At 40.5% G+C, this 14,750-nt stretch overlaps 1 protein-coding gene across 5 annotated transcripts; it reads right to left on the bottom strand.

Moving 5' to 3' along the window:
* Positions 1 to 218: 218 nt before the first annotated feature.
* Positions 219 to 14,660, bottom strand: LOC105494812 (zinc finger protein 684). 5 transcript variants are annotated; one of them, XM_011763671.3, is made up of 5 exons: positions 14,316 to 14,660; positions 12,910 to 12,948; positions 6,359 to 6,485; positions 5,343 to 5,438; positions 219 to 1,822 (listed from the first exon to the last, which is right to left on the bottom strand). In XM_011763671.3, exons 2-5 carry the CDS (start codon positions 12,922 to 12,924, stop codon positions 924 to 926), a joined length of 1,137 nt encoding a protein of 378 aa, XP_011761973.2. In that variant the 5' UTR covers positions 12,925 to 12,948; positions 14,316 to 14,660; the 3' UTR covers positions 219 to 923. The 5 variants fall into 5 exon arrangements, with proteins under 5 accessions (XP_011761973.2, XP_070951389.1, XP_011761967.2 ...); XM_011763665.3 differs by having other exon boundaries at positions 230 to 1,822; positions 6,359 to 6,578; positions 14,316 to 14,658; XM_071095288.1 differs by lacking the exon at positions 14,316 to 14,660 and having other exon boundaries at positions 229 to 1,822; positions 12,910 to 14,308.
* Positions 14,661 to 14,750: the final 90 nt, after the last annotated feature.

The raw sequence follows: 14,750 nt of genomic DNA on the forward strand, positions 1-14,750 counted from the left end.
ACACACCTGTAGTGCCAGCCAGTTGGGAGGCTGAAGCAGAACAGCTTGAACCCAGGAGGTGGAGGTTGCAGTGAGCTGAGATCACGCCACTGCACTCCAGCCTGGGGGATAGAGCGAGACTCTGTCAAAAAAAAAAAAAAGCAAAAAAAAAAAAACCACTTAAGCTATCCTTACAGCTTACGTAGTTATACCAATGAAAAATAAAAAGAACAGGAATATTTGAAGTGCAAATTATTTATTTACATATTTAATTATTTTCCTCAACTGAATACTTATTGTAATACAGAATACAAGTACCTTTCTCTCCTCAATTAGTGTCTTGTTAAATTTTTTGTTCTGGTATTTACATACATAGGAAAACATCTTTATATGAATTTTAATAAGAAGTCTTCAGTTGTATAATTAAAGGAGACTCAGATTCAGTAACACTGTCATGCCCATTAAAAGTGCCAGCAAATGGATGAAAATATCACTGAAATTCACCTGACATATTAAACCACATTTTCTCACTTGATTAATTATACATGTTAAGACTGGAAGAAAAAATGTTATTTACTGCAGAAACTCTTAATAGGCATAATTTAATATAATGTATAAGTATATATTTTATACTCACACTTGCATATTTATTTTATTATAAAAATTAAAAGTCAGGAATGGCAAATGTAGTTTCCATTGGTTCTTTGATTATTTAAGTTATGCTTACTTTCCAAGCTTTATGCTCTATTATTTATAGTTGTTTTCTGTCATATTTTCTGTAAAAAGTTTATTATCACTTCCAGAACATGATTGGCATTGATTGATTTTTATGGGAATCTACTCTTCCAAATTCATTTAAACTGCAGACTTATCATCATGAATTTTTTAGTATTTAATAAGATTTAGCAAATATTTAATAAGGCCTCATATTCATAAAGTGAATATTATGTATGAATTTTCTGATGTACAATAAGATTTGATTTCTGGGAAAATGCTTTCCCACATCTGTTACATTCATAGGGCTTCTCTCCTGTATGAGTTATCTGATGTCTGAGGAGATGAGACTTCTTGATGAAGGCTTTGCCACATTCAATACATCCGTAAGGCTTCTCTCCTGTATGAATTCTTTGGTGTGTAACAAGCACAGATGTGTTGCCAAAAGCTTTGCCACATATGATACATTGGTAGGGTTTCTCTCCTGTATGAAATCTGGAATGTTTATAAAGGGATGAACTGTACCTGAAGGTTTTCCCACATTCCTTACATTCAAACGACTTCTCAAGTGTATGAGATTTCACGTGTTGATTAAATGAGGAGTTCCAAGTGAATGTTTTCCCACATTGACTGCACTCATAAGGCTTCTCTCCAGTGTGAAGTCTCTGGTGGACTACGAGTTGGGCTTTATGCATAAACGCCTTCCCACAATCATTGCACACAAAGGGTCTCTCTCCATTATGAATTTTCTGATGAGTTACAAGGTGTGCCTTCCTGCTATAGGCTTTTCCACAGTCACTGCATTCAAAAGGTTTTTTCCTTGTATGATTTTTTTCATGTCTAATGAAATGAAACTTCTTTTTGAAGGCTTTGCCGCATTCCCTGCATTCATAAGCGTTTTCTCCAGTATAACTTCTATTGTAATTCAGTAAGTCTAAATGAGGTAGCAAACGCTTCTCAAATGATTTACATGATTTTTTTCTCATTGGATTAAGACTTGTGCTCATATTATAATGGTGGATTCTCTCCATAGTCAGAATTTTATTGAACGTGAGCAAAACTGACTTCAAAAAATTGTCTTTGCTTTCCCGATGCTTCCTTGGTTCATCAACAAGTGGGCAGTCAGATTCTAAAAAGGAGTACAATAAAACATTCCTAGTTACTTTTTCCCACCAACATGTTATAGAGAAAAACATCTATCGTTTCAAATATAGTATCTTATTCTGAAAGCAATCTTCTATTTGTCTCACTCCTCCTGAGCTTTAAGAATAAAACTGCTGAAGAGGGAATGGGAACAGATGCCTTAACTTGTGACCTGTGGAAAGACAGTAAAATAGGCACAAGGTAGAGTGAGGGCACAAAGTCAGTCAAAAGGCTGCTGAACAAGGGTACAGGGTTAGCTCATAAAATGAAGAGGGCCCACTGTGGCGATCTGATGAATGGACAGGACAGCCAAACACACAGGAGATAGGCGGGGCATGGTGGCTCACGCCTGTAATCCCAGCACTTTAGGAGGCTGAGGTGGGCGGATCATGAGGTGAAGAGATCAAGACCATCCTGGCCAACATGGTGAAACCCTGTCTCTACTAAAAATGCAAAAATTAGCTGGGCATGGTGGCACACGCCTGTAGTCCCAGCTACTCAGGAGGCTATGGCAGGAGAATCGCTTGAACCTGGGAGGCGGAGGTTACAGTGATCCGAGATCGCGCCATTGTACTCTAGCCTGGCAACAGAGTGAGACTCCATCTCCAAAAAAAAAAAAAAAAAGGAGACAAAGGCAAAGGGGTTAAGAGAAAATATCAGAGAACAGACTAGGTTTGGAGGAGGTGGTAACAGGCAGTTATATAAATCACTACATAATTAATTTCTAGATCATCTTGGTAGGATAATTCCCTATTTCTCTCACTTATGTCTTTTTCCTCTTAATCACTCTGCACAATATCAGTTTCCTTTAGAAACATTCTCAAATCTCCAGTCCTCTAACCCCAAGCAAACCACAGCAGAAGCATGTCTGTAGTCATGGCTCCAGCTCTACTGAGAGCTAGAATTCATTTGTACCTGTACTTGTAAGCCCAGGAACACAAATGTCCAGCAAGTCATCCAAGAATAAGTCATCCTTAGCTTGGGATAATAATAGCAAACAGATTCTATTTGCTATTTTTTTTATTCCGGCTGAGTTTCTATATATGACAACTACCTGTCATACTTCTGTTTGACAAATACTCTTTTTACATCCTCTTTCAATCTAACAAACCATTCTTCAGCAAGCTGCTTTGCTCCTGAATTCGCATTTTTTCACTATCCTCAAAACACTATAAATCCCAAATCTGTTCCCATTAAAAAAAAATTGGGGAGAGGGGGTCTATAATTCCCCACGCTTAAGTTTCCCTCCATGTGGAGTGTTAGTACAATACTCCGAGCCTCTTTCTCTGTGTCTTATTCTGTGCGGAGCTAGACTGAGTGGTAGGCTACAGCCATCAGTACACATTTCTTTATAGAGTGGTTCTGACTCGGGATTTTGTTCCTTTCTTCTTTCTGCTCTATTTCAACAGATGGGAAGCAGCATCCTGCATTACCTCTACCGACAATAATCCACTGAAAAATTCAACATCAGCCTGGCAAACAAAATTATGCGAGATATGAATTCACTCATGGGAACATGCGTTCCACTAGTCCTCAACAAATACCTTCTACTCCACGGACTCTAGATTCCTAAATTCAATCTCTTGCTCATGTTCGTTCTCCACCTTAATTTGCCCTCCTTTATCTCCTCTCATCCTATCTAGAGCTTAGATATTCTTTAGGGAGGAACCACTGTTCCATAACCTCAAAAAAAGACTTCTCCAAATTTTGCATACTTTAAACTTTAAGCTCCATTTTCTATGAATTTCTAAGATAGTCACTGCTGCTGTCTGTACCATTCATTTTGACAGTTAATTAGAACAAAACTGCAATGTTAATGTGCACTGAAGAAATGTTTCATACTTGCTTGTTGAATTTTAAGATACTTTATTTTTGGGCCGGGCACAGTGGCTCACACCTGTAATTCCAGCACTTTGGGAGGCTGAGGCAGGTGGATCATGAGGTCAAGAGATGAAGACCATCCTGGCCAACATGGTAAAACCGTGTCTCTACGTCTCTACTAAAAATACAAAAATTAGCTAGGCATGGTGGTAGGCGCCTGTAGTTCCAGCTACTCAGGAGGCTGAGGCAGGAGAATCACTTGAATCCGAGCTGAGATTGCACCACTGCACTGCAGCCTGGTGACAGAGTGAGACTCCGTCTCAAAAAACAACAACCAACCAACAAAAAAACCCCAAACTTTTATTTTCTATTTATATATTGTTTTCCTAACCACTAGGGAAAATATTTTAATATGAACATGTTTTGCTGTTCCAAATACCTTTCATAAGTTAGAAAATGGTAATGAGATTTTGTTTCCTTTGAACCTTTTCAGGAAACGTTTTTAAAAGCCTAGTTGAATGGAAGAATAAGAAACATCCCCCACATTGCTATGACAGGGATACTGAAGAAAGAAAAGAAAAAGAAAAATAAGAAAAGAAACATCCCCCACAATGTCTGGCTCTATAACAATGGACTAATAAAATGTTAATTGTATACCATGATATGCTCAGCATAAAACAGATCATTCTCTTCAGGCACTATCATAAAACAAACAAACAAAACAAAACAAAACAAACAAAAAAACAAACAAAAAAAAGCCTTAAAAGCCACAATGATTAAAAAAATATATATCCATGACAGTATATATAAATTTTTCATGACAGAGTCATAATAGAATTGGCTTGGGAGTTCAAAGAAAGTAAAGATTAATTTAGACAGGAGTTACAATGAAAGAGGAAAAGCTGAATTCAGACTTAATAAAATGCTGGTTTTAGGAGCAGACCAGAATCAGGATTAATGCCGAGAAGAAAACTGTATATAGGCCGGGCGCGGTGGCTCACGCCTGTAATCCCAGCACTTTGGGAGGCTGAGGCAGGTGGATCACGAGGTCAGGAGATCGAGACCATCCTGGCTAACACAGTAAAACCCTGTCTCTACTAAAAATACAAAAAATTAGCTGGGCGTGATGGTGGGCACCTGTAGTCCCAGCTACGCAGGAGGCTGAGGCAGAATGGTGTGAACCCAGGAGGCAGAGCTTGCAGTAAGCTGAAATCGCACCACTGCACTCCAGCCTGGGTGACAGAGTGAGACTGCATCTCAAAAAAAAAAAAAAAAAAAAAAAAGATTAGACAGTAATTGGTAGAGTAACACCTCAAATTCAGATAATTTAACTTCATTATAAGGACTAAGTATATAGAAAAAGATCTATGTTGAGAAGGGAAGAAGAATGAGGGTTTTAGAAATTAAGAGAACAGAAACAAAGCGAGGACCTAGATGAAACAGGCTGTGTGAGAAGCCAGAGGAGACAGGAGAGGGACGCTCCATACAACAGCTGAGCAATGAGAAAGGGCACGTGTGCGGAAAGGAGGGTGAAGGCAGCTTTTGGGGAGCTGACTGATGATGTTACGTTAAAGGTGTGTGGCTTTTAAGAGGTGCTTCTAAGAAAAATTTCAGAGGTGCCTGTCCCTCACTCACCAACAGGGATCTCAACTTCACACACCCCCATCTGAATTTCTCTCACTCACCTGGAGAGCTCTGATGTAGGTTCACTCCTTCCACCATCCATGGCTCTTGTCCTTGCTCTACCTTGAGGATCACTTTTGTTTTGTTAATTGGACATCCTGTTGGTGGGAAAGTAACATAGAAGTGGGGATAAAGTGCTAGGCAAACAACCAGCTCACAACTCAGGTTGCCTCCTTGAGTCTCAGGGTTTTTAAAGGATAACAAGCAGGCTTTAAAACAGAACAGACCTGGGCCGGGTGTGGTGGCTCACGCCTGTAATCCCAGCACTTTGGGAGGCCAAGGCGGGTGGATCACGAGGTCAGGAGATTGAGACCATCCTGGCTAACACAGTGAAATCCCGTCTCTACTAAAAATACAAAAAATTATCTGGGTGTGGTGGCAGGCGCCCGTAGTCTTAGCTACTCGGGAGGCTGAGGCAGGAGAATAGCATGAACCTGGGAGGTGGAGCTTGCAGTGAGCCGAGATCCTGCCACTGCACTCCAGTCTGGGTGACAGAGCGAGACTGCGTCTCAAACAAAAAAACAAAACAACAACAACAACAAAAAAAACCAGAACAGACCCTTCTCCTCCATCTGGGAAGTAGAAGCATAAGCAGACTATGTGAAGCTCAAAGGGGACTCAGAATCTTTGACAACTAAAATTTAGGGCCCAGCTGATTAATGCCTGAGAATGCTCACAGCTTTCATAAGTCTTTTTTTTTGAGATAGGGTCTCAGTCTGTCACCCAGGCTGGAATGCAGTGGTACGCCTAGGCTCAAGCCATCCTTCCACCTCAGCCTCCCAAGTAGCTGGGACGACAGGCACATGCCACCACACCTAGCTAAATTTTGTTGAGACAGTCTCACAATGTTGCTCAGGCTGGTCTTGAAATCCTGGGCTCAAGCAATTCTCCTGCCTCCCAAAGTGCTGGGATTATAAGTATGAGCCATCACAATTGGCAAGCGTTCACACATCTTAAAAGATGAGCACTATTAGTATATACTAAGTTACACTGAAAAGTTATCACTTATTGTCCTTACCCACTGAGATGAGGTTTCTATAGTTCTCCAACATCACATCCCAATACAAGGTTCTCTCAGTACAATCAAGCAGCTGCCACTCCTCTGCGGTGAAATCCACAGCCACATCCTGGAATGTCACTGATTCCTGTAACAGCACATTCATCTTCAAACTAAAGTGTGCATCATTAGCGAACTTGCAAGAGAATCAGGGCAGCTCCTTAATATCATATCATGTTCACTGTTGAGTTTGTAGAAAATGAGATATAATGATTACATGCTTGATTCAGAAATATGCTTTGTGATAGTAACAAAAATCTTATTAAACATATCCAACTGGTGCCAGAACAGTTCAACAGGGGAAAGAAAAGTCTTTTCAACAACTGGTACTGAGACCACTAGACATCCACATGCAAAAGTATGACACTGGACTCCCCACCCATTTCACATCATATAAGAAAATGAACTAAAATGGACCAGAGAGCTAAAAGAAAGAAACAAAGCTATCAAACAGTTAGAAGAAAATAGAAAAAAAGTTTTTTGTGACCTTGGATTAGGCAGTGGTTTGTGAAATATGACAGAAAAAGTGGAAGTGACAATAAAAATAAATAGGAATTCATCAAAATGAAAACTTCTGTGCTCCATAGGACACTGCCAAGAATGTGAAAAGAAAATCCACAGAATGGGAGAAAATATTCGCAAATCATGTATGTGATAAGAGGCTTGTATCTAGAATATATAAATAACTCTTAAAATTCAACAATGGGGGAGGGGAGAAAAAAACAACAATAAAAAGACAACACAATTTAAAAATGGGCAAAGGATTTAAAGAGACATCTCTCCAAAGATATATCTATCTATCTATAGATAGATATAGATATATGTATGTATGTATCTGTGTTGGTATGTGTATAGTAAATAAGCCTATGAAAAGATGCTTAACATTAGGGTCTGAAACTGAAGCAAGAAAGAAAAAAAAATAAAAAGAAAAAAGATGCTCAACATCATTAGTGATTAATCATTAGTGAAATGCAAACCAAAACCATAATGAGATAGCACTTCACTTCTATGAGGACAGTTAAAATCAAAGGCAGACAATGACCTGTGGTGGCAAGGATGTGGAGAGACCGAAACTCTTGTACATTACTCAACTCTTGTACACTGGGATTGCAAAATGGTACAGCAACTACGTTTTTTCTTTTTTCTTTTCTTTTATTTGATATAGGGTCTTGCTCTGTCACCCAGCTTGGAGTGGAGTGGAGTGGTGTAATCAGGGGTCACTGCAGCACCCAACTCCTGGACTCAAGTGATCCTTCTACCTCAGCCTCTGAAGTAACTGGGACTACAGGCATGTGCCACCACACCCAGGCAATTAAAAAAATATTTTTTGGGGCCAAGTGCGGTGGCTCATGCCTGTAATCCCAATACTTTGGAAGGCCGAGGCAGGTGGATCATGAAGTCAGGAGATCAAGACTATCCTGGCTAACACGGTGAAACCCTGTCTCTACTAAAAATACAAAAAAGTAGCCAGGTATGGTGGCATGTGCATGTAGTCTCAGCTACTCAGGAGGATGAGGCAGGAGAATCGCTTGACCTAAGAGGCAGAGGTTGCAGTGAGCCAAGGTTGCGCCACTGCACTCCAGCCTGGGCAACAGAGTGAGACCCCATCTCAAAAAAAAAAATTTAGAGAGGGGGTCTCACTACATTGCCCAGACTGCTCTTGTACTCCTGGCTTGAAGTGATCCTCCTGCTTCAGCCTCCCAAAGTGCTGGAATTACAGGCATGAGCTACCATACCCAGCCTGTGTAGTAACTACAACAGTTTAGCAGTTCCTCCAAGTGTTGTTTTTTTTTTTTGAGATGGAGTCTCACTCTGTCGCTCAGGCTGGAGTGCAGTGGCACCTCCTGGGTTCAAGTAATTCTCCTGCCTCAGCCTCCTGAGTAACTGGGATTATAGGCATACATCACTGATTTTTGTATTTTTAGTAAAAACGGGGTTCTACCACATTGACCAGGCTGCTCTTGAACTTCTGACCTCAAGTGATCCACCCACCTCAGTCTCCCAAAGTGCTGGGATTACAGGCAAGAGCCACTGCACTCAGCCTCCTCCAAGTGTTAAACAGAGTAACCATATAACCCAGCAATCCCCTCCTAGGTATATACCCACGAGAATTCAAGACATTTGTCCACACAAAAGCCCACAGACAAATGTTCATAGTAAAGTTATTCATAGTCAAAAAAGTGGAATAATCTGGTGTCCATGAACTGATAAATGGATAAAGAACATGTGGTATATCCATATGATGGAATATTATTTGGCAATAAAAAAGGAATCAAGCACTGGTACATCTACAACATGGATGAACCTTGAAAATACTGTATGGGGCTGGGTGCCATGCCGCCCACCTGTAATCCCAGCACTTTGGGAGGCTAAGGTGGGCGGATCACTTGAGCCCAGGAGTTTGAGACCAGCCTGGGCAACATAGCAAGACTCAGTCTCTACGAAAATAAAAAATTAGCTGGGTATGGTGGCATATGGACCTATAGTCCCAGCTATCTGAGAGACTGAGGTGGGACAACTGTTTGAGGCTGGCAGGTTGAAGCTACAACAGAGTGAGACCCTGCCTCAAAAAACTAAATAAATAAAAAAGAAAAAGAGGAAACTATTGTATTGGGTGTAAGAAGCCAGTCATGAAAGATTACATATTTCATGGTTCCATTTGTATGAAATGTTCAGAAGAGAAAAGCCATAGAAACAGAAAGTCGATTAGTGCTAGGGAAAGGGAGGAATGAGTAGTGAGTGCTAATTAGGGTATGGAGTTGCTTTTGGGGTGATGAAAACGTTCTGAAACTAGATAGTGGTGACATCTGTACAACTCTGTGAATACACTAAAAAAACCACTGAATTGTATACAATTGTTGTTTTTTTTTTGAGACAGAATCTTGCTCTGTTGCCCAGGCTGGAGTGCAGTAGTGTGATCTCTGCTCACTCACTGTAGCCTCTGCCTCTCAGGTTCAAGCGATTCTCATGCCTCAGACTCCCGAGTAGCTGGGACTACAGGCGTGCAGCACCACACTTGGCTAATTTTTTTTGTACTTTCGGTAGAGATGGGAGTTTCACCATGTTGGCCAGGCTAGTCTCTAACTCCTGACCCCAAGTGATCCACCCGCCTTGGCCTCCCAAAGTGATGGGATTATAGACATGAACCACTGCACGTGGCTGACTGTATATACTTTAATCAGGTCACTTTTGTGGTATGATAATTATATTTCAATAAAGCTATTTAAAAATATCACTTATATATTCTTATTTGTTCACTCATAAAATATTTAATGAGGCTCCACCAACCCTATACTGGAGATATCAAAAGAAATAAAATTATTACTCCTCTCAGGAATCTTACACTCTATTAGAATCAATAAAGTAAACGTAAGTGCCATAAGATGTTACTGAGACTGTAAGGTTTACATGCCAGATGCATGTAAGCATAATAAAATAGGAACACATGGATAGTTTTACATGATAAAATACGTCCTTCTAACCATAATGCCAAAATCATGTTTAATGGATAAATGTTAAAAGCACTGAAATTAAAGACAAGTAGTTACATATCTACCACAAAAGAGATAGTTAAGACCATTGTCAGCAGGAATTAGGAAACTGTAACCCATGGACTGGCCTCCTGTTTTTGTAAACAGAATGTTACTGAAATGTAGTCACACCCATTCATTTACTTCAGCTTCAAGGACAGAGTTGAGTAGTTGCCACAGAGGCTGTATGGCCTTCAAATCTAAAATATTCACTATTTCACCCTTTATGAAAAAGTTAGCACTAGGAAGGGTTTATTCCAGGAATGCATAGCTAGTTCAGCATTGGGAAATGCACTAAAAATTATCTAAACTGGTACATTAAGGGTGGCAAGATATATTATATTATTGACAGCTATTTAAAAAAAGGGTATGAAGCCAAAAGTTCCTAGTTATTAAAATAATCTTCGCAAGTTAAAAATCCTTAACTTGATTAAAAACAAAATAAACAACTATCTACCAGAATACAAGAGGAAACGGTGAAACACTGGGAGCACCCCCATTAAAGTTAGGACAAAAAAGACTTCTGGCTAGCAATTACAGGTAACCCCTGAACAACACAGGTTTGACCTGCCTGGGTCCACTTATACTCAGATTTTTTTTTTGCAATGAATACAGTTGGCCCTTGGTTGGCAGGTTCTGCATCTACAACCAAATGCAGATTAAAAAAAAATACAGTTATTCTGGGGTGAGGGAGAGCATTAGGAGATATACCTAACGTAAATGACGAGTTAATGGGTGCAGCACACCAACATGGCACAGGTATACATATGTAACAAACCTGCACGTTGTGCACATGTACCCTAGAACTTAAAGTATAATAATAATAATAAAAAAAAATACAGTATTCTTGCCATGCAAAACCCATGAATATGGATGGCCAACTTTTCCTATCCTTGAGTTCCACAGGGCCAACTGTACTGTGGGACTTCAGTATGTTCAGATTCGGGGATCTGCAGGAGTTCTGGAAACAGTCTCCCATGGATACCACAGGATGGCTGTTCATTCAAAACTGCAGTGACTAGAAGTCCTGGCCATTGCAATGAGACAAGGAAAATATGGGGGAAGGTATAAATACTGGGCAAGAAGAGACAAAACTCCATTTGGAATGTATGATTGTCTACCTAAGAAATAGAGGAATCAACTAAAGAACTCTTAGATCTAACAAGAGTTCTGTATATTGGTTGGATATAAATTCAACGTAGAGAAATCCATCTTTTTATTTTCTTCAGAGACAGAGTGTCGCTCTGTCACCCAGGCTAGAGTGCAGGGGTGTGATCATAGCTAGCTGTAGCCTGGATCTTCTAGGCTCAACTGATCCTCCTTCCCTAGCCTCCCTGGTAGCTGGAACCACAGGTGTGTGCCATTATGCCCTGCTAATTAATTTTTTTTTTTTTCTAGAAATGGAGTCTTCTATATTGACTAGGCTGGTCTGGAACTCCTGGCCTCAAAGCAGTCCTCCCACCTTAGCCTCCCAAAGTGCTGGGAATATAGGCATGAACCACCATGCCCAGCCAAGAGAAGTCCATATTTTTCTATTTACCAAAATAGCAAACTAGAAGAGATAATGAAAAAAAGGCCTACCCCATTCTCAATAGCAACTAAAACCATATGTAAGAATAAATATAAGAAATGTACAAGAATTACAATAAGAAACTCATAAAACCTGTAAAATTATAATAAAAGGGCCAGGTGTGGTGGCTCATGCCTATAATACCAGCACTTTGGGAGGCTGAGATGGGTGGATCACCTGAAGTCAGGAGTTCGAGACCAGCCTGACCAACATGGTGAAACTCTGTCTCTACTAAAAATACAAAAATTAGCCGGGCATGGTGGCGGGCGCCTGTAACCCCAGCTATAACCCCAGCTACTCAGGAGGCTGAGGCAGGAGAATCACTTGAACTCAGGAGATGGAGGTTCCAGTGAGCCAGGTTGTAAGAAAGTCAGGTTGTAAGAAAACCTGAATAGGACTCATTGAAAAGTCATGAATTCTCTCCAAATTAACCTATTAAGTTTAATGCAATCATAATAAAAATATCTGGCTGGGCGCAGTGGTTTACACCTGTAATCCCACCAGCACTTTGGAAGGCCGAGGCAGGAGGATCACTTGAGGTCAGGAGTTCGAGACCAGCCTGGTCAACAAGATGAAACCCTGTCTCTACTAAAAACACAAAAATTAGCCGGGCATGGTGGCACATGCCTGTAATCCAAGGTACTTGGGAGGCTGAGGCAGGAGAATTGCTTGAACCTAGGAGGTGGAGGCTTTAGTGAGCTGAGATCATGCCACTGTACTCCAGCCTGGGCAACAGAGCCAAACTCTGTCTCAAAAAAAAAGAAAAAAGAATACCTAACATACTGCTTTATGAACCTTGACAATATTTGTTATTTTGATGACCTTAAAATTCATGTAGAAGAGTAAATGCTCAAGATAACTAGAGACTGGAAAAGGTATAAGATTTACTTATGGATCCAGGTGGGCATTAAAAAGGCTACATACCTGAACTTATAAATTGAGTTCATTTAGTGCTGCTTGGCACTATGTTCTTACTCTAGGGAATACTCTTAAGACAGTCATAGGAAACCTGATGCTGTATTTATCGCAGGCTGCTGCTGTGAATGTTATTTCTAATGTTATCTATATGAAAACTCATTAGAAAATATTTTCTTCAAAGAAATGTGTCAGGAAAAACTTTAGTTATAAGGAGAATAATTTTGCTTTATCTTCACAGACAATGCCAATACTTTTTAACTGGCTGGTTATCCATTTACTATGATTTCCAGGAAGACTGAGTACATATTTCCAGCTCAAATTTGTTCCAACCATCTGCAAACCCTATGACTTGGATATCAACTTACCAATCTTCTAAATTTCCTTTTAGACTTGATCTTTAATTCAGTTTACATTTTTCCTGACCATACATTTCCTTTTTATCATATGGACTTTTGAGAGATTTAAATAACTGGATGAATAGATGGATACCTTACCTGGAAGTTGATCATTTTCTGCAGCTCTTACACAGAAATCTATGAAAGTAGAAATGGGGAAAAGAATAGAAAGACCTGAGACACCAGGACTGCATGCAAAGTAGAACTCCGCTCTATCAGACCATAAGTACCCACACTGCAGCCTCAGAAAATGCCACCTAGTGTGGGAGAAAGACATTTCTAGCAAGACAGAAAAGTCCATGTTCCATGAACACAGATCTCTACTTGTGATTGTTAGGAATATATGGAGCTTAGATAAGGATGTTATATGTTTCTGTCCTACTGATCTAACACCAAGTGGTTCCTCTTGAAACGGTTATTTTTTTTTTTTCTCCCAGAAATTTATCCTGAAGAAATAATGAATGAGTTGAAAAACTAACTTAAAAGCTTGGCCTCTGAAGCTCCATAAGTCTAAAAATTATTCCTTCCTGTGATTCTCTGGTTTCTACTCTGAAGCTGGGATAAGAGATTGCAAATTAGGTTGGGCTTTCTTGAGAAGGCTGGATTCAGGGACCCAGGAACAGTTTTTTTTTGTTGTTTTTTTTGTTTTTTTTAGCTGGATCCTTCAGTTTAAACTCCAAATGTTTCTCTCTGTAGGAACTTCCCATCTCCTATGAGCTCAGACTGCCGGGGCTCTAGAAAGGGTACAATGGGCAAACCGGGAACTCCCACCTTCATTTACACAGTCTGCACTGGAAGATCTGCACATACACCAAGAGACTCTACAAAATGACCACAAATTGAAATTTACTCAGCATTCATTGCTCAAATATTTCAGGAGAATAAACCCAACTCTGTTTTATGCAGGAATGCTATACTGTGAAAAAAAGAATGAAATCTGGAGAAAATGTATCTGAGTTTGAATCTCAGTTCTTCCACTTACTAAGCTGTGTGAGTCCAGGCAAGTAATTTCACCTTTCAGCTTCAGTTAATTCACATGCAAAATGGTAATAGCATTTACTTCAAATGATTGCTGAGAATACCCTTCGAATGCACAGCAGCTTCTCAAGAATGCTTTCTTCCTGGATCCCTTGAAATGGCTTACAGTTTCCACCGGATCCCTTGAAATGGCTTAAAATTGTGGCAGGCTCCGGTCGGGCCAACTATGTTTTTGGAACCAGGAAAGGTACAGTTAGATGAGCAGACTCCTACACAGTGACCTTGACCTACAAGAGCGGGAATGCAAATTGAGCCTCTCCCAGTTCCACCAGATCCCTGGGCATCTACCCAATGCCATTCGGAGCCTAACTCTTGCTTTCTCTCAGTTACTCGAGTTGAACAGGACCCACATATCCAAACCTGAAGTCACTGCACTTGGAGACTGTAAAGTTTTATCTCCGGTAGGGTAAACCTAGAAGCCAGTCCCCGCCTTTCTCTTACGTCCTCCGAGTCCAGCAAAGCCATACCTGCCACCCTTTCACTGCCTCGCTCGCAGCTCCGGTTCCAAGCCTGGGATCAGTCACTGCGTTGTCCACAGACTGTGGGGCAACCACCGACAGCACTTCTCGCGGCGCTGATTTGAAGATTGAATACCGGCTACCGTCCTACTGCGCGTGTGCGGAAGTAACTGTCCACCTAGAGTTCCTGGGCTCCTCCCGGGTATAGGCCATCTGTCGGAGACCACATTTCCCATAAGGCCAGTGGAGCTCGTTTCCGGAAGGCGTCAGACGCTGCTGCTTCTTGGAAGGTGGTGCGGAGTTTCTGAGTTGGTATCTGTATTGCTAACCTGAGACCCGCGCTTTTTAAATCGTTTTCTTTTAAAAGGATACACAGCATCTTTAAATACTGGAAAGTAAAATCAGCAGTATGCTAAAAAAAAATTGCTCTAACTCAGTAGGTTT

Source organism: Macaca nemestrina, chromosome 1, assembly GCF_043159975.1.
Source record: "Macaca nemestrina isolate mMacNem1 chromosome 1, mMacNem.hap1, whole genome shotgun sequence".
Classification (NCBI taxonomy): Eukaryota; Metazoa; Chordata; class Mammalia; order Primates; family Cercopithecidae; genus Macaca; species Macaca nemestrina.